Raw genomic sequence first — 24,958 nt, 5'->3', positions numbered from 1 at the left:
TAAGTCTCACCCTTCATTCTGTATCAGTCTCCCATATAACGTAGCTGTTGAATAAAGTTGTAATTATTGCCAATAGATGGCAGCACAGTTGTACATATCGTAGTACTGTCGGGTTCCGCTTTCTTTATCAAAATGTCTCGTTATCTATTATTATTATTTCAATTTTATAATAATTAAGTACATGCTAAAACAAAAAATAATATAAATTAATCACATAATGCAATAATATATTAAACTATGCAACTTCGCCCAGCCAAATTCTTCACAATTTTAATTACCATCAATCTATACGACAATGCAAGCAAAACGCGCGCATTCGCATTTCAGAGTCCTACTATGGAGGAACCTCTGTTCAACAATCACGCAACGCCGCCATATTGGAAAAACAAATCCGTCCATCAAAACCCCAATCGGCAACGCTCAATTCTTCATACGTAAGTATATACATATAATAAGTATTATAGGTTAATTAATATTAATCATTTCCAATTATATAAATAAAAGAATGTCCAAGGTAAAGTCATAATTAATCTAGTAGAAATTAAAGTGTAATTCATAATTAGGGCTTGGTCTCATTACGTAAAAATTATATTATAGGTAACTATACGTAGTCTAATCACTGTAGAGCTCCTCCCTGGCTAATCGGTTAACATACGCAACTTTGGCGTGGTCAACCCGGGTTCTATTCCCGGCGGAAACTCATGTGGTTCGGATTCCACGTTAATCAGTATGTCCACGTCTCATATAACCTCGCTGCTAAAAGGGACGCTAAACTAAACTCAACAACAATCTAATCATTGTACATAAAAAAACACTCAATAGCTTACATACAAATTATCGAAAATCTAATTACTTTTCGCTGCAACAGTACAAATCATCCCTAAAAGAAAAAATTACCTATTTAGGGAAAAAAATCACTGTAATTATTCTCGTTACAAACAACACTAGGATATGGACATAAATTATATACAACTACAACAACAAACAACCAGGAAATAGCCAGCAAAATAGCGGCCGTGTCATCAAAGGTAAGTAAACTTTCTCTTCTTACTTAAGTCACAATAATAAATAAATATACAAAGTGTGCCGGTATCTATAAATGAAAATACCATTAGCGTCCACGAATACCAAGCGATAAATATACAAAGCGGGTAGTAAAAGTATAAAAAGAAAATCACAATATAACCAGACAGTAATGGCGCCAGCGCAAAGGTTACACATACGTAATAAATATATAAAGCGAGCGGTAAAAGTATAAAGGGAACTCGCACTACGGTCAGACAGTAATGGCGCCAGCGGAAAAATCACACATACGTAATAAGCTATACAAAACAAGCTGTAAAAGTATAAAAGGAAGTCGCTATTAATTCCAACAATAATGGTTACAACAAAAAAATCACACATACGTAATAAAATATATATAGCAAGCGGTAAAAGTATAAAGGGAACTCGCACTACGGCCAGACAGTAATGGCGCCAGCGCAAAAGATCACAGAAACACTTAATAAAATATACACAGCGGCGGCAAGTCCTTTGTCGTGGAATTGTTTGTCTGATACTACTTTGTACCACTTCCGGTACGAAGTTATAAGGGTTTCAAAGTGGGGGGGGCTGGAGAAACGGAAGGCTCAAAACTTGGAATTTCGAAACAAAGCCTATGCCAATCGTTTGTGCTACGTTTGTGCCGGAATGTACCGCAAAAATTTCGTTTGTACCACTTCCGGTACGAAGTTATAAGTGATTTGAAGTGGAGGGGCTGCAGAAACGGAAGCCTGCAACCTTGGAATTTCGAAACCTAAACTATGCTAATCGTTTGTGCTTCGTTTGTACCACTTCCGGTACGAAGTTATAATAGTTTTAAAGTGGGGGGGCTGGGGAAACGGCAGCCCCCCCCTTGGAATTTCGAAACGAAACCTATGGCAATCGTTTGTTCTACGTTTGTGCCGGAATGTACCGCAAAAATTTTCGTTTGTACCACTTCCGGTACGAAGTTATAAGGGTTTTAAAGTGGGGGGGCTGGGGAAACGGCAGCCCCCACCTAGGAATTTCAAAACAAAACCTATGCCAATCGTTTGTGCTACGTTTGTGCCGGAATGTACCGCAAAAATTTTCGTTTGTACCACTTCGGGTATGAAGTTATAAGGTTTTAAAATGGGGGGGCTGGAGAAACGGCAGCCTCCAAACTTGGAATTTCGAAACAAAAACTATGCCAATCGTTTGTGCTAAGTTTGTGCCGGAATGTACCCCAAAAATTTTCGGTTGTACCACTTCCGGTACGAAGTTATAAGGGTTTTAAAGTGGGGGGGGGGGCTGGAGAAACGGCAGCCTCCAACCTTGGAATTTCGAAACAGAACCTATGCCAATCGTGTGTGCTACGTTTGTGCCGGAATGTACCGCAAAAATTTTCGTTTCCTCTTCCGGTACGAAGTTATATGAGTTTTCAAGAGGGGCTGTGGTAACGGCAGGCCCGCACCCAGTAATTTCGAAATGAAACCTGTGCCCACTCTTTGCACTACTTTTGAACAGGAACGTTTCGCTAAACTCTTTTCTGTACCACTTCCGGTACAAAGATACGAGAGTTTCAAGCTACGGGGCTGCCGTTTTGATGCCCCCTCGGAATTTCGAAACGAGACCTATGCAAATCGTTTAACAACATTTGTGTCGGACTGTATCGCAAACATTTTTGTATGTATCACTTCCAGTACAAAAGTATGACAGTTTTAACTAGGGGGCTGCCGTTTCCAGAACCCCCCATCTTGGAATTTCGAGATAAGACTATGTCAATCGTTTGTGGTACGTTTTTACCGGAATGTACCGCAAAAAAAAAAAAAAAAAAATTACGTGCCTGAAGTTGGCCCCCACCTCTCCCAAATCACACCAAACGTTGCACATCGTTAATGCATCGTTAGTGCACGTTAGTGCATTTAGGACTAACGTTAGTGCTATCAGCGTTTACGAGATATTGAAGATTTTGGTTTGGGAACTACTTCATATGAAGTTAGCCCCCACCCATCTTTATGCAGACAGATTTTCATTAAACTTAGCGCATCGTGAGTGCATCGTTAGTGCACTTAAACACACTAAGCACTACCGTAAGTGCTACCATATTTTGGGATTATTCAAGATTTTCGGTGGGGGGGGCCAACTTCAGAAATATCAAATTCTATACAAATAGAGGTAGAAACATGGGGTTGACGGTAATCGTTAGTGCATTGTTAGTGCACTTAAACGCAATAAGCACTAACATTAGTGCTACCATATTTTGGGATTTATTCAAGATCTTTGGTGGGGGGCCAACTTCAAAAATATCAAATTTTATACAAATAGAGGTAGAAACATGTAGTTAACGGCAATCGTTAGAGCGTGATTAGTGCACTTAAATGCACTAAGGTTAGTGTTACCACATTTTGAAATTTATTCAAAATTTTTGGTGGTGGGCAACTTCAGAAATATCAAATTCCATACAAAGTGTCAGTATTTTCAGGAATCAGTAACGAATGCACTAATTACTTTGTTAGTGCTTGAAGAGGGCGCAAATTCATGCTGACCACCAAAGATATTTTACTTGTAGCACCTACACTAATTAAGCACTAACGTTAGGGGTTGGTGCACGAAGAAGCACTAACGATGCACTAAGGATTGTACTGGAAATGATCATTAGTGCTTTTTAATTTGGCAGAAATTTGACACAGTGAAAAACTTCCCTTAAATTTCTTATGTGAGTTTCCTGAGATGTAACTGGCCATAACTACACTAATAGTGAAGCACTAACGAAAACAGCTCTAATTTTTTCGTTATTGGTTGAAGTGGGGCGCCAAGTTCATGAAAGCTTCCAAATGTTTTTTTACTTGTAGGACCTACATTAATGAAGAACTAACGTTAGGTGTTAATGCACTAAGAAACACTAACGATTTCAGTAGAAGAGGTCATTAGTGCTTTTGATTTTGGCGGAAATTTGACGCAATGAAAAATTCCACATGAATCTCTTATGGGATTTTTGTGGCATATAATTGGCCATATCTACATCAATAGTTAAGCATTAACGGAACTATGAGTGTTTTGCAGAAGCGCTAACGATACATTAACGAATGGACTTATTTTTCGTTACTGCTTGAAGTGGGAACCAAGTTCACGCTGGCCCGCAAAGGTTTCTTACTTGTAGCACCTACACTAATGAAGCACGAAACTTAGGTGTTGGTGTACTAGGAAGCACTAATATTACAAGGAAAGAAAACTTTCGAATTTATCGTGAACTTAGCCCCCACTACAAGCACTAACGAAAAAATTAGTTTTATACGTTAGTGCATTGTTAGTACTTCTAGAAGATACAAGTAGTTTCGTTAGTGTTTCACCATTAGTGTAGAAATGGCCAGTTATAAGTCTCAAAACTCCCATAAGAAACACATGGGGAATTATTCATTGTATCAAATTCCCATCTCATTCAAAAACACTAATTACCTCTGTTAGTGCAATTGTTAGTGCATCGTAATTGCTTCTTAGAGCACAAACACCTAACGTTAGTGCTTCATTAGTGTAGGTGTTACAAGTAAAAAAAATCTATGGAGAAGTCAGCGTGAATTTCGCACCGACACTTTAAGCACTAACGGAAAAAATAGTCCAATTCGTTAGTGCTTCTATAAAGCACTAACAATTTCGTTAGTGCTTCACTATTAGTGTAGTTATGGACAATTATATATCACGAGACTCACAAGAAATTTAGGCAAATTTTTCATTGAATCAAATTTCCGCCAAATTCAAAATCACTAATGATCTCTTCTAGAGCGATCGTTAGTGCATTGTTAGTGCTTCTTAGTGCATCTACACCTAAGGTTAGTGCTTCATTAGTAAATGTGCTACAATTAAAATACCTTTTGAGGCCAGAGTGAACTTAGCGCCCCCACTTCAAGCACTAACTAAAACTTAGTGTCATTCGTTAGTGCATTGGTAGTGCTTCTGGAAAACACTAACAATTTAGTTAGAACTTCAATATTAGTTTACTTATGGCCAATTACATGTAACGAAACACATAATAAATTTATGGGAAATTTTTCATTGCGTCAAATTTCCGTCAAATTCAAGAGTACTAATGATCTATTCTAGTGCAATCGTTAGTGCATCGTTAGTGCTTCTAGAAAACACTAACAGTTTCGTTTGTCCTTCAATATTAGTGTAGTTATGAACAATTACATGTCACTAAACTCCTATAAGACATTTATTGGGAATTTTTAATTGCATCAAATTTCCGCCATATTCAAAAGCACTAATGATATCTTCTAGTGCAATTGTTAGTGGTTCTTAGTGCGCCAACCCCTAACGTTAGTACTTCATTAGTGTAGGTGCTACAGGTACAATATCTTTGGAGGGCACGGTGAACTTGCGTCAACTTCAAGCACTAACAAAAAATTAATGCCATTCATTAGTGTATCGTTAGTGCTTCTAGAAAGCACTAAATGTTACTATGAAATTTGATATTTCTTAAGTTGGTCCCACCAGAAATCTTGAATAAATCCCAAAATATGGTAATGCTAACCTTAATGCTTAGTGCATTTAAGTGCACTAACGATGCAATAACGATTGTCTTTAACTGCATGTTTCTACCTCTATTTGTATAGAATTTGATATTTCTGAAGTTGGCCCCCATCTAAAATCTTGAATAAATCCCAAAATATTGTAGCACTAACGTCAGTGTTTAGTATTTTAAGTGCACTAACGATGCACTAACGATTGCCGTTAACTCTATGTTCCTATCTCTATTTGTATAGAATTTGAAATTACTGAAGTTGCCCATCCCACCGAAAATCTTGAATGAATTCCAAAATATGGTAGCACCAACGATAGTGCTTAGTACGTTTAAGTGCACTAACGATGCACTAACGTTTGACATTAACCCCATGTTTCTATCCCTATTTGTATAGAATTTGATATTTCTGAAGTTGACCACCCCACCAAATTTTTTGAATAAATCTCAAAATATAGTAGCGCTAACGTTAGTGCTAAGTGCTTATAAGTGCACTAACGATTCCCGTTAACTCAATGTTTCTATCTCTATTTGTATTGAATTTGATGTTTCTGAAGTTTGTCCCCCACTTTAAAACTATTATAACTTCGTACCGGAAGTGGTACAAACGAAAATTTTTGCGGTACATTCCGGCACAAACCATTAGCATAGGTTTTGTTTCGAAATTCCAAGGTTGGAGGCTGCCGTCTCTCCAGCCCCCCCACCCCCACTTTAAATGACTTATAACTTCGTACTGGAAGTGGTACAAACGAAAATGTTTACGGTATATTCCGGCACAAACGTAGCACAAACGATTGGCATAGGTTTTGTTTCGAAATTCCAAGGTAGGGGGTTGCCGTTTCTCCAGTCCCCCACTTTAAAACCCTTATAACTTCATACCGGAAGTGGTACAAACTAAAATTTTTGCGGTACATTCCGGCACAAACGTAGCAAAAACGATTGGCATAGTTTTTGTTTCGAAATTTCAAGGTTGGAGGCTTCCGTTTCTCCAGCCCCCCCCCACTTTGAAACCCTTATAACTTCGTACCGAAAGTGGTACAAACGAAAATTTTTGCGGTACATTCCGGCACAAACGTAGCACAAACGATTGGCATAGGTTTCGGTTCAAAATTCCAAGGTGGGGGGCTGCCGTTTTCCCAGCCCCCCCACTTTAAAACTATTATAACTTCGTACCGGAAGTGGTACAAACGAAATTTTTTCCGGCACATTCCGGCACAAACGTAGCACACGAATGGCATAGGTTTTGTTTCGAAATCCCAAGGTTGGAGGCAGCCGTTTCTCCAGCCCCCCCACTTTGAAACCCTTATAACTTCGTATCGGAAGTGGTACAAACGAAAATTTTGCGGTACATTCCGGCACAAACCTAGCACAAACGATTAATATAAATTTTGCTTTGAAATTCCTAGGTGGGGGGCTGCCGTTTCCCCAGCCCCCCACTTCAAAACCCTTATAACTTCGTACCGAAAGTGGTACAAACGAAAATTTTTGCGGAACGTTCCAGCACAAACGTAGCACAAACGATTAGCATAGTTTTTGTTTCGAAATTCCTAGGTTGGAGGCTGCCGTTTCACCAGCCCCACTTCAAAACCCTTATAACTTCGTACCGGAAGTGGTACAAATCAAAATTTATGCGGTACATTCCGACACAAACGTAGCACAAACGATTGCCATAGTTTTTGTTTCGAAATTCCAAGTTTGGAGGCAGCCGTTTCTCCAGCCCCCCCCCACTTTAAAACCCTTATAACTTCGTACCGGAAGTGGTACAAACCAAAATTTTTGCGGTACATTCCGGCACAAAAGTAGCACAAACGATTGGCATAGGTTTTGTTTTGAAATTTCTTGGTGGGGGGCTGCCGTTTCTCCAGCCTCCCCACTTTAAAACCTTATAACTTCATACCGGGAGTGGTACAAACGAAAATTTTTGCGGTACATTCCGGCACAAACGTAGCACAAACGATTGGCATCGGTTTTGTTTTGAATTTTTAGGTGGGGGGCTGCCGTTTCCCCAGCCCCCACTTTTAAACCCTTATAACATCGTACCGGAAGTGGTACAAACGAAAATTTTTGCGGTACATTCAGCCACAAACCTAGCACAAACGATTGACATAAATTTTGCTTTGAAATTCCTAGGTGGGGGGGCTGCCGTTTCCCCAGCCCGCCTCTTCAAAACCCTTACAATTTCGTACCGGAAGTGGTACAAATGAAAATTTATGCGGTACATTCCGGCACAAACGTAGCACAAACGATTGCCATAGTTTTTGTTTCGAAATTCCTAGGTTGCAGGCTTCCGTTTCTGCAGCCCCTCCACTTCAAAACGATTATAACTTCGTACCGGAAGTAGTACAAACGAAAAATTTTGCGGTACATTTTGGCACAAACGTAGCACAAACGATTGGCATAGATTTTGTTTTGAAATTCCTAGGTTGGAGGCTGCGGTTTCCCCAGCCCCTCACTTTAAAACTATTTTAACTTCGTACCGGAAGTGGTACAAACGAAAATTTTTGCGGTACATACCGGCACAAACGTAGCACAAACGATTGGCATAGGTTTCGGTTCGAAATTCCAAGGTAGGGGGCTGCCGTTTTCCCAGCCCCCCCACTTTAAAACTATTATAACTTCGTACCGGAAGTGGTACAAACGAAAATTTTTCCGGCACATTCCGGCACAAACGTAGCACACACGAATGGCATAGGTTTTGTTTCGAAATCCCAAGGTAGGAGGCAGCCGTTTCTCCAGCCCCCCCACTTTGAAACCCTTATAACTTCGTACCGGAAGTGGTACAAACGAAATTTTTTGCGGTACATTACGGCACAAACGTAGCACAAACGATTGGTATAGGTTTTGTTTCGAAATTCCAAGTTTGGAGGCTGCCGCTTCTCCAGCCCCCCCCACTTTAAAACCCTTATAACTTCGTCCCGGAAGTGGTACAAACGAAAATTTTTGCGGTACATTCCGGCACAAACGTAGCACAAACGAATGCCATAGTTTTTGTTTCGAAATTCCTAGTTTGGAGGCTGCCGTTTCTCCAGCCCCCCACTTTAAAACCCTTATAACTTCGTACCGGAAGTGGTACAAACGAAAATTTTTGCGGTACATTCCGGCACAAACGTAGCACAAGCGATTGCCATAGGTTTTGTTTCGAAATTCCAAGGTGGGGGGCTGGCGAAATGCACCTTTGAAAGAACTCTAGGAGTATCTCCAACGCATCCGATATTCTTCAAGATCCAACCCGAATCTTTAATCGTGATGAAGCTAGTTTTAACCTTTGCCTCGAAACTGGTCAAGTTATAGCATCGAAAGGTTTGAAAAATGTTTATGAAGTCCAACTTGCAATTGACAAAGAAACAATCACTGTTCTAGTTTTCTCTGCAAACGGCGAAACTGTATTTCCAATGGTTATTTTCCCCGTATGTTAGACCACCGCGTGACATCGTAGAAAGTATGCAGAAGGTCTGGTTTTGGGGAAGATCAGAAACAGGCCTGGATGAGGATTGATACTTTTTATGAGTATATTGTAAATGGTATAAACAAATGGCTGGAAGAAAACGTTAAAAGACCAATAATTTTATTTGCTGAAGGGCATCGCACACATCCAACTATGGAACTTAATGTGTTTTTCATCGAAAACTGAATAATTCTATATGCCTTACCACCTAATACAATACACATTCTTCAGCCAGCAGATGTTAGTGTCTTCAAATCCCTCAAGATAGAATGGAAGAAGACAGTTCATGATTGGCAAAGCCAACCCAAAAACATAAATAAGTGTGTAACAAAATCTCACTTCACTTCACTCTTGTCAACGGTATTACTAACGTTCTTTTCTCTCTGATTCAATTAGAAATGGTTTCAGGAAATGTGGCTTGTGCCCTTTCAATGCAAATGCTGTAGACTACTCTAAATGCATTAAAAATAGCTTAGTGAAAAGACGTTTCGAAAAAGATTGCAGTGTATCGGCTGACATTAATTCACAACACTTTCAATCAGCTCAGTCAGTGATTTCATATGTAAGAGAAAAACTGGCAGAGAAAGGTGTAGATGTTGAAACAGTGTTAAGTGATATCGAGGAGGAAGCTTTGATTCATAATAATTCTATTGAAAGAATGGGGAATTTATCAATTGTTAGTAACATCAAAGAAAAGCAGCGCCGAATTTCAACTCTGCTCATCTTCGAGTTGATTTCCTCGCAGATTCCTTCTCTATTTCATTGTCAAGCAGATCGTACTGAAATATTGGTCTATAATGTAATGGAAGATGGTACGATGTTTTGAAAGATGGCACATTACTTCAAGTTAAAAGCGCCAACGTTAATATTGAGAACACAGTCATAGATAAAGCTCCCGAAAAGAGTTCAAATAACAGTAGACAAGTCTCACCAAATTTTGATAAATAATTTATTTTCGCCAGGACCAATTGCGAAGACTTCAAAGAGGAAACGGAGCAAAATAAATTACCAAGTGCCATATCGTCAGTTGAATGGAGAAATATAATGATAGCTAAGATCTTAGAACGGAAGATAGCAATTGAAGAGAGGTTTTTTTTTTTCTTTTTGCGTTTTCTAACTTTTAACTGGAGGGATCAAATAATATTGTGATATACTGGTCATGAAATTTGGCTATGATCTAACAACTTTAGTTCTATTTGAAATGTTTTAGCTTCATTGTTGCTTTATTTTTACGAAGGGTCCGCTCAATACAATTTTGTTCCTGTTTTTCCGAGAAATAAATACTGTGTTTTTTTGTTAAACAATTATAACGTAATCTGTTATATTTGTAGTGTCATGTACCAAAATAAAAAACGCTCTATGATATTACATCTGTTTTTATTATTAGTTTCGAATTTTGTTGGCTGACTTTAGGTTTGTTAATGGCTGAGTTCTAGAATGTAGTGGCTGAGTACTGGTATTTTTCGGCATTTTTAGGAAATTTATAAATATTGTTAAAATCCTAAAAATGACATTAAAAACATTCCTTTCATTGTAAACTAGACTAAATAATGAATACATATATCATGAAGAAGTCTCATTCTGTTCAAAATTAAAATAAAAAATGACATTCAAACTTAAAATTTGAGGTAGGAGGCTGAGCACTGGCACATTCACCCCATGTTTCAGAACAGTGCGGTACTCACGCAACAACTTTTATAGAGGGAGGTTGGCTACGAATGTGAAGTACTCACCAACTATCTCTATCAACATTGTAGCGGAAGTACCGCAGGATTCTGAAACTTGTATTTTTTGGATAGCGCACATACATACTAGTTCCTAAGTAAAGTCTTCACCCGCCTAAGATAGTCCCATAGTATTGGAGCTATAGACCTTTAAAACTTTTTTTTTCTTTTTTTAGGTTTTCGGCAGGCTATAACTTTGAAGTGAATTATTTCTGCACCCAGGTCGTCGAATTATACTTTTTGTCTTATCTCTGTGTCAGGAATCACCTCCCAAACGCCGTCGGTGTTTTGAAACACCCTGTATAAAAGTAAGCGGCGTGACGTAAGTTGTACAGAGTGTTACCGGCGTTTACTCACAGAAAAGAATTTATTGTCTGCCTAAACATAGATCACAATACTAATAACCATAAACTACCAACTATGTGCAGACTTACATCTCCACTTCAGACTTGTATTGTAGTCAGGCCTGTAACCAGGCTCAAAATGTAGGGGGAGGCGGATGAAGTTAGGGGGGGCCGACGCAACCATATTATAGTTAATTTGCCAGTCTACCGTGAAAATTTTAGGGGGGGCAGCCAAAATTTAGGGGGGCCTGGCCCCCTAGACCCCCTGGATACGGGCCTAATTGTAGTTCTAGTCGTCGATCCTTTTGCAAGAATAGATTAATCACGGTGCAATTAAAACTCGAAACTAGCCTCCGCACCGACCGATTCTGTCTGTAATAGCATGAAATCTACGAGTATGAGCCCAAAAAACGGTGCAAACAACATAAGGAAGTTCGGGTTTTACCGTCCAGCTGAGCGGTAATAGATTCCCTCAGTAGGCGTAACTTTTTAACCTGCAACAGATTCAAGAAATCACAAGAGTTTATATCCTCTATCTGGATTCCAGATAGTACATTATATACAGGGTGTAACATAAATGCATGGCCAAAAGTGACGAGGTGGTTGCTGACATCCAAATAAGTAAAAGTGTTCCTATAAACATGGGTCTGATGCCGCTTCGTTTCTGAGATACAGGGTGTTCAAATGTCGAGTCCCTCCAATGGCTAGCTATTTAAAAGGAATGGAAATATTCAATATTACAGGAATAATGAAATCTACTGGAACTATGCCTGTGAAAATACATTTACAATAACACACAGAATGAAACTAATCAACATGTAAGGTTATTGGGTTGCCAGTGTTGCCAACCTAGTACAAAGTGTTATGTTTTCAAATAGCACTCGACGTTCACACGAAGTGGGGGTTACATTGTTACCCAATAACATTAGTTTGTAGCTTTTAACATTAAATTACTTTGTAACTCTTTACGTAAGTTATTCTCATGCGCATTCATTTGTAACAACACAATAACACTTTTATGCAAGAGTTGTAATATATGAAACGTTGTTCCCTAATGTGCGTCGTTAATTGACTTTACACTTGGACGCCTTGTCTTTCGAAAACTAAGCGGAATCTGCCCCATGTTTAGGAACGTTTTGATGTCAGCAATCGTATGCTAATGTGTTGGTACAGTACCTAGTGCTATTTGAAAACATAACACTTTGCACCAGATTGGCAACACTGACAACCCAATACCCTGTACATGTATTTGAAAAGGCATAATTCCACTTGATTGTATTATTCCTGTAATATTGAATATTTCCATTCACTTTCCCATAGTGAGCCATTGGAGGGACTCGGCATTTGAACACACTATCTCCGAAAAGAAGCGGGATCGGGCACATGATTATAGAAACATTTTTACTTATTTAGACGTCCGCAATCATCTCGTCACTTTTGGACATGCATTTATGTTACACCCTGGTCAGGCATATTAAACATCTGAAGAATATAGGGGCGCATCCATGGGAAGGGTTCACCGGGTCGGACGTGCCCAAAAGCTTCCTATTTCAACATACATTTGTGCACTTTCTCAATAAAACTATAGGTCTACTTGTTTAACAAGGAAATGATTGATGTAGAATAAAAATTTGATCTTATATGTCATCTGTCCTATTATCTTTAAAAAAATCGACTTGTATATTTTTTTTCTGAAAATATAGGTGGAAGTCGGATGCAAAATAATTCCGTTCAATACCACATACATGCAGTCGTTCTTTCAGAAAAAAATGTTCCGGGGGGCATACCTAGTATTCCGAGGAGCACTGCTGGTACCGTAAAACGGGGCTACTTTGACAGGTTTTGGAGTAGTTTAGATGTGTACACGGGACACTTTCTGCAACCAATGAATGATACTATTCTCATCATAACAATAGGTATCTAGGCTATCACATCCACTACTAAACCTAAGTCTCTACAGGTAAGTTTTGGCGGGAAGAAATTAAGAAATACCGGTCAAAGTAGCCCCGGGGTTGGGGCTACTTTGACATCTTATGTATTTGCTGCACAGGGTCAAAGTTACTCAACGTATGGAGTTATTTTGACAAGGAATTTATGTAAAGTGTATAAAACACTGTTTTGGTCATGTGTAAGATACGGTATGCTGTATACTTGATAAGCACGAAATCTTCATTTTATTGTGATACATCATTATACAAGTTTTTCTAAACCTTTCCTTTTAACATCTTTTACTTTGAACATACACGGTGCTTTACCTTACATTGTTACTTTATTTTTTACTCTACTTTATTTTTTCTTACTTTACTTTACTATTAACATAATTACATATGTACCGGTATGTTATCTTTACATGTAACAATGGAAAGAAAAACCTTAGTCATCAACATCACACTGGTAACAAGGATATTGAGAATTTTTTGATCCACCATTACAAAACCCACACAGCCAGTTTTTGCACAGGACACATTGAATCCACCCTCTATATCGTCGGAGTGCGAATTAGATTATTCATTTTTGGGGGGAAAAACAATGGCGGATCTAGAAGTCCTTATATTATATATTGGGGGACATGAAGGATATTGAGAGGGGGTAGAAATACAATGGGATAAATCCCTCATCCCCTCGGCGATTCGCACCGTGGACACCATATCAGCCTTTATCTATGAAAGTATATGCAACAATTCTCATAGGAAGCACGAATTGCTCATCTGTCAAAGTAGCCCCGCTCTATGTCAAAGTAACCCTAAATGTCAAAGTAGCCCCGTTTTACGGTACTATTCTATTTATTATTATATTATAGTCGTATTATTTTGGTCTCCGGGGGCAGTTCCACCCTCCCAAAAAAAAACATGACTGGAAGAAACACTGCATAGATGAAGACCCTAGTGGCTCCTAGAATTGAATCAACACCCAAAAGCTTCAACCCCTCCCAATGAAACTTTCTGGGTGCGCCCCTGGAAGAATATCATTACCAATCTCAACGAAAATTATGGACTGGACACTAATATCGGTCATTCTGACTGCTACCCTCTTGCAGGGAATGTTGAGCTTAGTCTTAAACGGCAACGGGGATATCACTATTCAATTCAGTGACTCCGAAAGCTATGAAAATGAAATAAGTTTTAACGTATCACGAATAAGCTTATGCCTTCTACACTAAGGAGCGAAAGTGAAAGACAGAAGAATTGGTAAAATGAAAATGTGAGAGGAAATGGGAGTAAGCGATAAAACCTACCGATACGATGTTGTTCACCACAAACTTACTTGGCCGGAGATCATACCAAGAAACTCGACGAACCAGAGGTAAGCGCTTTATCACTGATCCACCGTGCTCCCTTCCGGAAAGTATGGATACTAATGTCGTTAGTTTTCGATTACTTTTACACGTTACCCAAGAGTCAAAAATGTGCTAAAAACTTAAGCCACATCAGAATACACTAATGCAAAAAAAAAAAAAAAAAAAAAAAAAATCAAAATCGAAGCAATGATCGACGAAGAGTTTACCATCATAGTTACTTTAATCTTCTTATATTTACGAAAATTAATCTATCACCTTAACTGACGATTTCAATACGTAGGGGAAAGTAGCACGGGGCGCAGGAAATTTCCCCGAACCACCCCTGGAACCATGACAGCCTGAAATTCTGTAAATGGAGAAACATACAGGTATGTTTAAATGTGTATCACCCACTACAGAAAATCTCACGGTAGCAAGTTATATATGCATTTCCACATGGAAACTCTTTACACCTATTTCACAAACAGTATGATTTGTCGTGGGCGAAAATAGCTAATCCATAGAAGAAAAGAGATGGTCCTTCAGATAAAGTAAGAAGTTACTACATATCTAATTCATATAGGATTCATATAGGAATTTTTTTAGAGGTGACAACAGTGGCGGAGCTAGAAGGTAAAAAATGAGGGAAGGTCCAGCCAGAACCCACTTGATAGGTATATCATAAGTTTACGCAAATCATTTTAATTTGTTTGCGCACTTCGTTAGCAGAACTAGGAATAGGCCTATATAATGTTCCAAGAATAAAAGGCAAGGCTTAGTATAAGTTTTCAAAAATATATAAATAATACTTAAATTATTTTTGTCATTCAGAAACCAGGGGCCTAGGCCCCCGTCCTTCACGATAGATCGCCACCACTGGTGAAAAATCATTTTGTGAAGTATTATTACGATTATATAGTTATAAAGTACGCTGATAGTAGTATATCACTATCGCCGATCTGAAAATTTCGGTTACACACATGCTTGAGCTCGCGAATCGATGGAATGGTCCTGTGTATTTACGATGCCTGTTTTCCAATGATAAGCAATGATTTAGCATTTTTAAATCAGTGTTGATTAACAGTGTTGTTTATTTAACTAACATCTTTGACATCAATATTGTAAAATATTAAACAGCATTAAAGAATGTCTGTCTTACTATTAATTAACTTTAATGACAACGTGAATATGTGAACGTGAACAAATTGCGTTGCTCAGAACACACGATTCAAGCCCAGTATTTCGTGTTTGGCGTAATGTAGTATAGACGGGTGTGTGTAACCTTGAAAAGCAGCCGAGAGACAGGATTAAACAACCGGATAACTAAAGAGAAATATTGTAAAGCTTCACTTACCCCAGTGTACAGAATTTCCGGGTTTGTATTTGGTGCTGGCAATGCTGCTGTAGATAGGAATGATTTTTGAGCCTGTTTAAGAGCTGACACTCCACTTTTCGTAAGATAACGTAGCATTTTTACTGGTCCTTTTTACTTCTCACTGCACTACAATACACTTCAACAACACACGTCCGTAACTGACACCAGTCAGCTCTTCGCCAGCGACCACTGGGATTCTGCGCTAGGGAGCGCTTGCTTCTGTTGCTTTGTCGCTGTATCATAGTGTTGCCAACTATACTGTATAGAAGTTACTACATAGCACGTAAAATGGATAAAATTGCTGAATATCATTGGAGCGTAGTTGAAAATTAATAAAGTATAATTTAGCACATAATTAGTCTCTGAATTATTTGTAAAATTGTTGTCTTTTGTTTTGAGTTGTTATAAGCAGTATTAACACTGCAGTGGTCGCGCGTTCTACTATTGTAGAACAGGTGTTTTATTTTTAGAATCTTGAGCAATTGGCAACACGCTCGACCTTAAGCGGTTATGTATCTTTCTCCGAAAACCCTCTGTACATTCGAGTCAATTTTCAGTGCTTGTTCTTGCACCTGCTCAGATTTGTTCCATGATTTTATAAGTGTTCTACTATTGTAGATCGCGCGACTATTGTAGTACAAGTTTGTTTCGTATTAGTGATTTATTTCGTTTTACATTTTCACGTTATTTTTGTGGAATACGTGCTTGTTATATATGAAATGTCAGTGTATGACATAGAACAAGTGCGTCTTTAGTTAGTAGAGGCAGAAAGAGGCTGTGAAAGTGCATTTGGGATTGAAGACATGTAGGAGGTCGAGGAAGATTTTGATGAAGAAAAAGTTGAGTGCAGTAATACCGAAGATGTACGAGCAATATACCGGAAGAAGAAGAAGAAGAAGAAGAAAACATACCAGTACAAGCCAGTATTGAAGTCATGGATCTTGCTGCACCACCTTCTCTCGATACTCGTGCGTTTTATATCGGTAGAGAGAAGAATGTAGAACCTATCTGTACAATGTATAATAAATAAGATTTATGCTGTTATATGAACACTTATACCAAAACACTTGCTCAATTTTCAGTTCAACATTGTCATATATTAAATACGATATACCAAATGTTTATTTCTGCTAATGTTCTTGTATTAATCAAAGAAAATAATTTTAAAATATTTTAAAACGTGTATAATACTATAACTAACATACTCAAGACCGAATATCGCTAAAAAATCACATTGTTATAGAAAAATACTGATGTTCTACAATAGTAGAACGCGCGACCACTCACGTAAATGTGGAGGGCGCGACCAACGCAGTGTTAAAAGGCTCTTTGGTTGGTTGCTTATACAGTAAAACCTGCCTTCAACGGACCCTTTATTAAACGGAAAACTGTCTTAAACGGAAATATTTCACGGTCCCATGAATTTTGGAGTACAAAACGTGTAAAAGTCCTTTCATTAAGGGGAAACTTTATTATGCGGACAACGGAAAGCAAAAGAAACCTTTAACGGAAAATTCTGAGTTCCGGACTACAGCGTTTAGAAAATGTTTAGACATTCTATGAGAGGGTAAATATGTATACATTGTATGTCTGCGATAAATTCTTCGTTCTTTTGTTAAATCTTTTTGGGCATTGTTGACCTTCCCGAACCACTACTCATATTTACCCCCACAATGTTTCTTTAATCCCCTCACCTTAATCAAGAATCATACGGAAAGTCGGAAAGGAGAAGACGAGGTGAAAGAAGAAGAGGAATACGGTACCGAGTTCGAAGAAAAGTGTAGAAAAGAGACGTATCAAGATGCTCTGAGAAGTTTAAAGGAACTACAACAATTTGCCTTACGAAAAAATGACTCTGATTTACTTAGTGCAATTTCTCAGGCTAAAGTGTGTGCGAAAAGTAGAGCAGCCAAGCAGCAATGTATACAGAAAACTCTGTTTGACTACTGGAAAAAATAAAGAAAGCATGTGCATAGCATATTTTGTATTAATTTTAAACTTTCTGTGTATTAATTCGTAGAAGAAAGAAATGTTGTAATTGAAAAAGGCACGTAGAACATTTTCTCAGTATGTCCATTATAAGCATCTACTTTTTTTAAAAAAAAAAAAAGAAAAAAAGGAAACTTCTACCTCCATTAAGCGGAAACCTGACTTAAACGGATATTTTTGCCAGTCCCGCTCGATTCCGCTAAAGGCAGGTTTCACTGTATTAGTGTTAGCGTCCATTGCAAGCACCGTTGCTAAATGAGACAGTCTTTACAGTTTAAGGTGGAATCCAAGCCACCGTAATGCGATGCAATTTTCAATCCTCTTCCACTGGGAATTGAGCCCGGATGGATTGTCACCCGTCCAGTTTTGAATCGGACATCAGGTATTTGAGGAAATTGTCCGGCTATTACAAATTAAAATCTGACACTTAATGTCAGTTTTTTTTTTTTTTTCATGATCTCAATATTGAGTTTGATGGTGAAATCATGTATGGAGAGTTGACAAAATTGTATCAGTAGAGAAAAAATGGATATTTTCCCCTGGAAGTGCTAGTGCTCCAAACATACTAAAACTTTTGCAAGTCGTGATACCGACGAAATTCCAGTTTGATGAATACTTCATGGATAAAGGCTAGGAAGTGTCAACTATGCAATCAATGCCTTAGGCTGAATTCATGGAACATATGAAATCCAAATCTTATTGCTGCTTGTCGAAACCAGAATAAATTTTTAAATTAGGAACATAAAAACTAAACAGCGTGATAAACATCTTGGCATTTGAAGGCGGCGCTCCAAATTCCCTTTAAATGCTGCTAGCAAATGAGAAGCCAGCGGTATTGCCACGTTTATTTTGTACATATCCACGTCTATCCCCTGTCACCTGATCGCGCTGTAGTTTGTCTGCTTAGCCATAGCCACACCCCTTTACCACTTGGCAATGTCGCACCAGAGCTTGCGTTTTATTCGTTTAGCTGAAATGCCAAGACGTTTGTCATAGGCTTTAGCTCGCAACTCTGCACCGTTGTTGTGTTATAGGTCTGAGTGTAAAGTAAGCTGTAGTAGTCCAAAATCCATTAGTAGCTGTAGTTGCACCTCAGAAAGCAGCGTGGCAACATCGCAGAAGTACTTGCTCCTAGGAAATGACTGCATGGTTGGGAAGAGGTGGAATGAAGATGGTGTGAGGTCAAAAGAAAACACGAACTATGACAATTTCATATCAGGGTCGTGCATCTATCTGGCCAACATTTGAGCAGTGAACGAGTGCGTTGTTTTATAGGAGGCGGTCATATTTTGCCAGCATGCTACGCTCAGGGATTTCACAGAATCCCGCAACGCATGCAGCAGTGAGGCATAGTATATCCTGGTAACTGTGGTACCCTTTGCCTAGAAGGCAAATAGTAATACCCCATACTGATCCCAAATAAACGTGACAATCATTCCGATCGCTCAGAATTGAACACGGACTTCCTTGGGTGATGGTACGTTTTGTTTTGAGTTGTTAAAGCGATGTATTCGATTGTTATTTATTTATTTATGCAATTATGCAAGATAATGACTCAAGGAAGGGTTCGAACCTTCAACTCCTAGGTCACATCGGTCTTGTAGGTGGGTTTAGGTTTTGGGAAGGAACTGGCCCTGGCCTTCTAGAAGGTATCATTCCGGCCTTCACTTGGTGGGAGTGAAGAAAACCAGAGAAAACCTAGTCAAACCAGCACCAAAGGAAGTCCATGTTCAACTCTGAGCGACCAAAGTGATTATCACTTTTATTTGGGATCAGCATAGGGTATTACTATTTGCTTTCCAGGCAAAGGGTACCACAATTACCAGGATATACTATGCCTCACTGCTGCATGCGTTGCGGGACTTTGTGAAATCCCAGAGCGTGACGTGCTGACAAAAGGTTTCCGCCTCCTGGAAAACAACCCCCCCCCCGTTCACTACTCGAATGTTGGCCAGACAGATGCACGATCCGGGTATGAAATTTGTCATAGTTCGCGTTTTCTCTTGACCGCACACCATTTTCATTCCACCTCTTCCCAACCATGCAATCATTTCCTAGGAGCAAGTACTTCTGCGATGTTGAAACGCTGCTTTCTGGCGTGCAGTATTGGATTTTGGACAACTACGCCTTACTTCACGTTCGGACCTATGACACAGCAGTGATGCAGAGTTATGAGCTGTGCGCTAATACATGACCTACATAGGTACGCAGGATTACACATGTAAGAATTCATCACTCTACGATATGTGGAAGTGGTCAGGGTAAAACTTTCTCGCGCACCTCTCGTTAGCCGGCAAATTTCAAAGAAATCGCACATGTGCAAATTACTCAGAAACTATTGATTTGCGACCCCCGGTTCATAGAATTACTCCCAGAAGCGACAGTCCTATTAGCGACAGGAACTGTTATCTGTCCTATGAGCGACCGATTCATTTATACTGAGATGGTGGAAGATGATATGATTCCATCTCGTAAAATATGTTTGCCTCTGGCGTTATTAGCTCCCGAACAACCTTGGTATGAAATATGTACGTGCCAGTGATACTGTTCGTCAAATATATTTTTCCTCTACTGTGAGTGCAAATAAAACTTATTTTAATTTTGAGTTAAATTTGACATAAAACATATCAAATAACTTAACGAGACAGCAAGGATATTTCCATGAAAAGTATATTCCTATGTAATTATTGAAAATCCAGTTGTAATATCCCCTTTCTTCAAAACCTCTGTTTTCTGTATTTAATTTGATTCAAATCTAATCACACACTAAGCACAGTAATATATTTTATTTTGAAAAACTTAAACGTGATAACAGTTTCGCCAACTATCTACTTTTTAGATTTCCTAAGACTCTATGAATAAAATTTAAAAAAAAAAAATGGCAATGATAAAAGACAGCTTTTGAGATCCCTTACATCTGTTGGCTATTCTCAATCAATCCCACCAATTACAATGCAGTTCACTCTAAACAATCCAAAAGGTAAACAAACTCTTTAAACTACCTTCCCCCCTATTGTAAGCTACTAAAACGTAAACTAATTGCTTAATTTGCCTTCCCTCCCTTGTTTTGACTTATACATAAAAGCTTGTCGTGTAGCAATCTGAAATAATCCCTTATAACTAGACGAACTGTTAAGTCCTGCGAGAGGTTTGTAACTTGTGTAATAATTTCTTCAAATACACCGTATTTTAGATTTCTTTGATATCCTCAAGTGGTGAACACCTTTTTTCCTTGGGCACCCAATGGGAAGACAGGGGTCGTTCCCCTGACTCACAAAAATGTATACGTAATATAGCAAACCACGTATATTAAATACCAGATATACCAGACGTGATACAGCAACCATGGAGATGCCCCTCCATAGAAAATTTTCTCCGGGCTCCCCTACCTCTTTCTGATTTCTTTCTTATGCCATAAACATATTCAATCTAAACTTATGCTCTGTATCATTTTAACATGAAATTTTTAATTATATTAGAATCATAGACAAAGGCATAATAATAAGATAATAAAGAATCATACTCTAAATGTATTTAGTTAGTTTTCTCCTTGACAGAGTCAATGTATTCATAGAAATTAATTCAAAAATATAATATTAGGAAAAACGTATAAAAGATTGTTAATGTAATGAGAGTATTCTCACGTATTAAATTCAGGTAGAGCGAAATTTTTCATAGTACATTTTGTTAGGTTCTAAATCACATTAGCATGAAACAAGTTGAAGAAGGGAGAACCTTATCTTCTTCCATTATCTTAGAATGAACGAATCGGTGACTCATAGAGCAGTTAACAGATCGAATCGGTCGCTCATAGGACAGTTAACAGTTCCTGTCGCTAATAGGAATGTCGCAAGTGGGAAGACACCGGTTCATATAGGTGAAAATGTTCCACAGTACTTGTAGAATTTTCCCTTCCAAGGAATACATCGAATTACCAGTCACCCTGTATATATATATGTATGTATTTATGGGTGTGGATGGGTGTGCAAATTATTGCGTTACGCTCCGTTGGATTTCGCAACATTACTCTAAATAACTATCAGTATTTTAAATTATGATCATCCGATCTATATAAAACAACTACATGAACTGATTGACATGGGTTAACGTGGAAAGTTGAAATTTGGCATGATTGTAGAATTTCGAGACTAACCAAGAGAAAAATTGCCAGAAGTTAATATTTTTAAGTTTTAAGGGGTCTGAAGGGAAAATGAAGAAATTCCCCATGTTATTTAAATGGACTTTATTTTTTACCTATAATTTCATATTTTAGGTACTTGGAATTGCTTTCGTTAGCGTTACCCAAAGAAATCACCAAAAATATATTTAAAAAAAAAATCCAACTTTAGAGTGGTATGGGGAACTGAAAAATCTTTCCTATGCTATTTATCTGGAACATGCAGGCACTTCTGGTAGGATTAGAATGATGGAATTTGGCATGATTGAGCCTTCCGGGACTAACTCACAGAAAAATTGCCAAAAGTGAATATTTTTAATCTTTAGGGTTTCTAAAGGGTGAATGACTAAATTCACATGTGCTTTAAATGAGTGTTTTCTTTGGATACAAAATCTTATCTTTTAGATAGTTCAAATAGGAAAATAAACTTGAAATTCTGTAGAATTGTAGGTTTAAGAGATACGCAGCCGTAGCCTGAGCAACCGCAGGAATTTGGGGCTGCCCCCAGCTAGCCGAAGGCTAGTTTAGTAATAAAGTAGCTGGATTGGAAACAGTGTTAGCACACTGAATATGCGCTTGTTGCTGCCACAATTCACGTGGAAATCAGCTTGTACTTGCTTATGCAAAGACATCAATCCTACAGCGTCTTACAAAGAAGCAAAGATGCATATATATAGACTATTGATAATACAATTTTGCTTTGACACAAAGGCGGATCCAGGACGGACTTCTGGGGGTGGGGGCGGTGGGTTGTAATACTGCTACTTAGAGAGTTCGAAACTCTGAGATGGGTTTAATTTATATATAAAATAAGAAAGTTTCCTTTTCCGGAAGGGGGGTATCGATCGCCTTCCCCCCTGGATCCACCCCTGCTTTGACATTTGTTTAAATTTATCCTTATGGAATGGAAAAAGTAAAGGGAGACGCGAAAGTTTTAAGAACCCACTGGCAACTTCACTAGGGAGATAAGGGGAGCTGCTGTTTAACCAGGGACGCCTTTAATAGAATGAATATGGGTACGGCCGTCATTATAAGGAAAAGTATGGGGATGACTCAACTATAGCAAATGAGCATTTTATTCGACTATAGCAAATGAGCATTCATTTTCGGATTTTTTCACATCAGAATAGAGTAAACTTACAATATACAGGGTGGCCCTTTTATACCTGCAGTCCATGTGCAGCTGCATTGCAGTCCTTGCAATTCCAAGTTCAGCAGAATGCTTTCTAGTCGACTTACAAGGTGAATGCTTTACTGACGCACTAAATTCTGCACACGTTTCCTTTCGGGTTGATGCGACGACCAGAACGAGGGTAATCCAAGACACTTCCCAGGCGAAAAGCTTTCTTCCTCACGTGATCAAAGTATGACGACTTGGCTCCTTAACGAGCCGTTCACGAAACCCATCCATCTTTGCGGCATATTTTCTATGATGTGCTTCCGTTCATGAACCCACACACTTTGCACTAAGTGCTCCTCCAAATTGAAGTCAGTGGTATCTGCCACTCTTATTAGGGTTACCAGATCGTGAAAGTGAAAAAAGAGTACACTTAGCAATGACTCTTAAAAAAAAAAAAAAAAAAAAAACACTATAAATGAATAAAGTGTAACTGAAATTTCAGTGTAATAATAATAATAGATAAATATTATACAAGTTTCCCATAATTTATATTTAAAAATAATTGTAATAATGAGTTTGATAACCAACAAATGTTCAATATTCTTTCCACTAAAATACAGTAAAGCTACGATTATCCGCGGAATTGGGTGGCAAAGGATTACCGAAAAAGACAGACTAAAAATAAGATGCAAACACGAAAAAAAAAATTTCAACATAAAAACTATTTTCTATTGTACAAAAAAAAACATAATAAAACTTTTAATATATTGTACACTACAACAGAAACCTTTGCTCTACGTCTCAATCACTAAAATAAAGAACAATAAACAAAGGACAATACTATTCTGTAAAAAAAAAAAAAAAAAAAAAAAGTTTTGAGTTACGCCTTTTTAAAACAAATCAGTCACTCATATTTGCTTCTTGCTTTCGGAATACCTTTTCGCAGCACTCGCGGATAATCGTTGCTTTACTGTAACATTTTTTAAACATTGTAACTTTGGATTGACTGCAATCAGCGGCGTGCCGTCAAGGGGACTAGGGGACTAGGCTAGTCCCCTGGCATTTTAATTAAAGCATTTTGTGATAAATATATACCAAAGAAAACGAAAACATTGTTTGTATTTCTCTATTTTCGTAAAATAACACTATTTCAATTGTTCTGACACAGCTTTAGTCAGCGCCCGTGTGCTGGGTGCGACAGCAAAGTGGAGATCGGAAACGCTCGGGTTTTAATCGGCTTTTCTCGGGAAAGGGAACAGGGTCCAGCCAGCTAGTCCTCATAGGGACTGACTTCATCGAGGGAGTCGAGGGAGTCGAGGGACTCGAGGGAGTCGAGGGAGTAAAAATATTCACTCGAGGGAGTCGAGGGAGTAAAAATATTCACTCTAGGGAGTAAAAATATTCACTCTAGGGATTCAAAGGAGTAAAAATTTTCACTCGAGAGAAAAATATTCACTCGAGGGAGTCGAGGGAGTAAAAATATTCACTCGAGGGAGTCGAGGGAGTAAAAATATTCACTCGAGGGAGTCGAGGGAGTAAAAATATTCACTTGAGGGAGTCGAGGGAGTAAAAATATTCACTCGAGGGAGTCGAGGGAGTAAAAATATTTACTCGAGGGAGTCGAGGGAGTAAAAATATTCACTCTAGGGAGTAAAAATATTCACTCGAGGGAGTCGAGGGAGTAAAAATATTCACTCGAGGGAGTAAAAATATACAATCAAGGGAGTCGAGGGAGTAAAAATATTCACTCGAGGGAGTCGAGGGAGTAAAAATATTCACTCGAGGGAGTCGAGGGAGTAAAAATATTCACTCGAGGAAGTCGAGGGAGTAAAAATATTCACTCGAGGGAGTCGAGGGAGTAAAAATTTTCACTCGAGGGGGTAAAAATGTACACTCGAGGGAGTAAATATTTTTACTTCCTCGACTACCTCGGGTGAATATTTTTACTTCCTCGACTCCCTTGAGTGAATATTTTTACTCCCTCGAGTG

General features: G+C 38.5%; 1 protein-coding gene across 1 annotated transcript in view; it reads right to left on the bottom strand.

Annotated features, from left to right (window-relative positions):
- Nucleotides 1-15,895, bottom strand: part of Aldh (Aldehyde dehydrogenase) — a 102,282-nt gene extending 86,387 nt beyond the window's left edge. The window contains exon 1 of the mRNA XM_081733631.1: nt 15,663-15,895. Coding sequence (XP_081589757.1) covers nt 15,663-15,779 — 117 coding nt within the window. The 5' untranslated portion in view covers nt 15,780-15,895. The remainder of the gene's footprint in view (nt 1-15,662) is intronic.
- Between the last annotated feature and the right edge of the window lie 9,063 nt (nt 15,896-24,958).

This window comes from Thermobia domestica, chromosome 12 (genome assembly GCF_964235325.1).
Source record: "Thermobia domestica chromosome 12, izTheDome1.hap1.1, whole genome shotgun sequence".
Taxonomy (NCBI): Eukaryota; Metazoa; Arthropoda; class Insecta; order Zygentoma; family Lepismatidae; genus Thermobia; species Thermobia domestica.
This window is presented reverse-complemented; position numbering and strand designations above follow the sequence as displayed.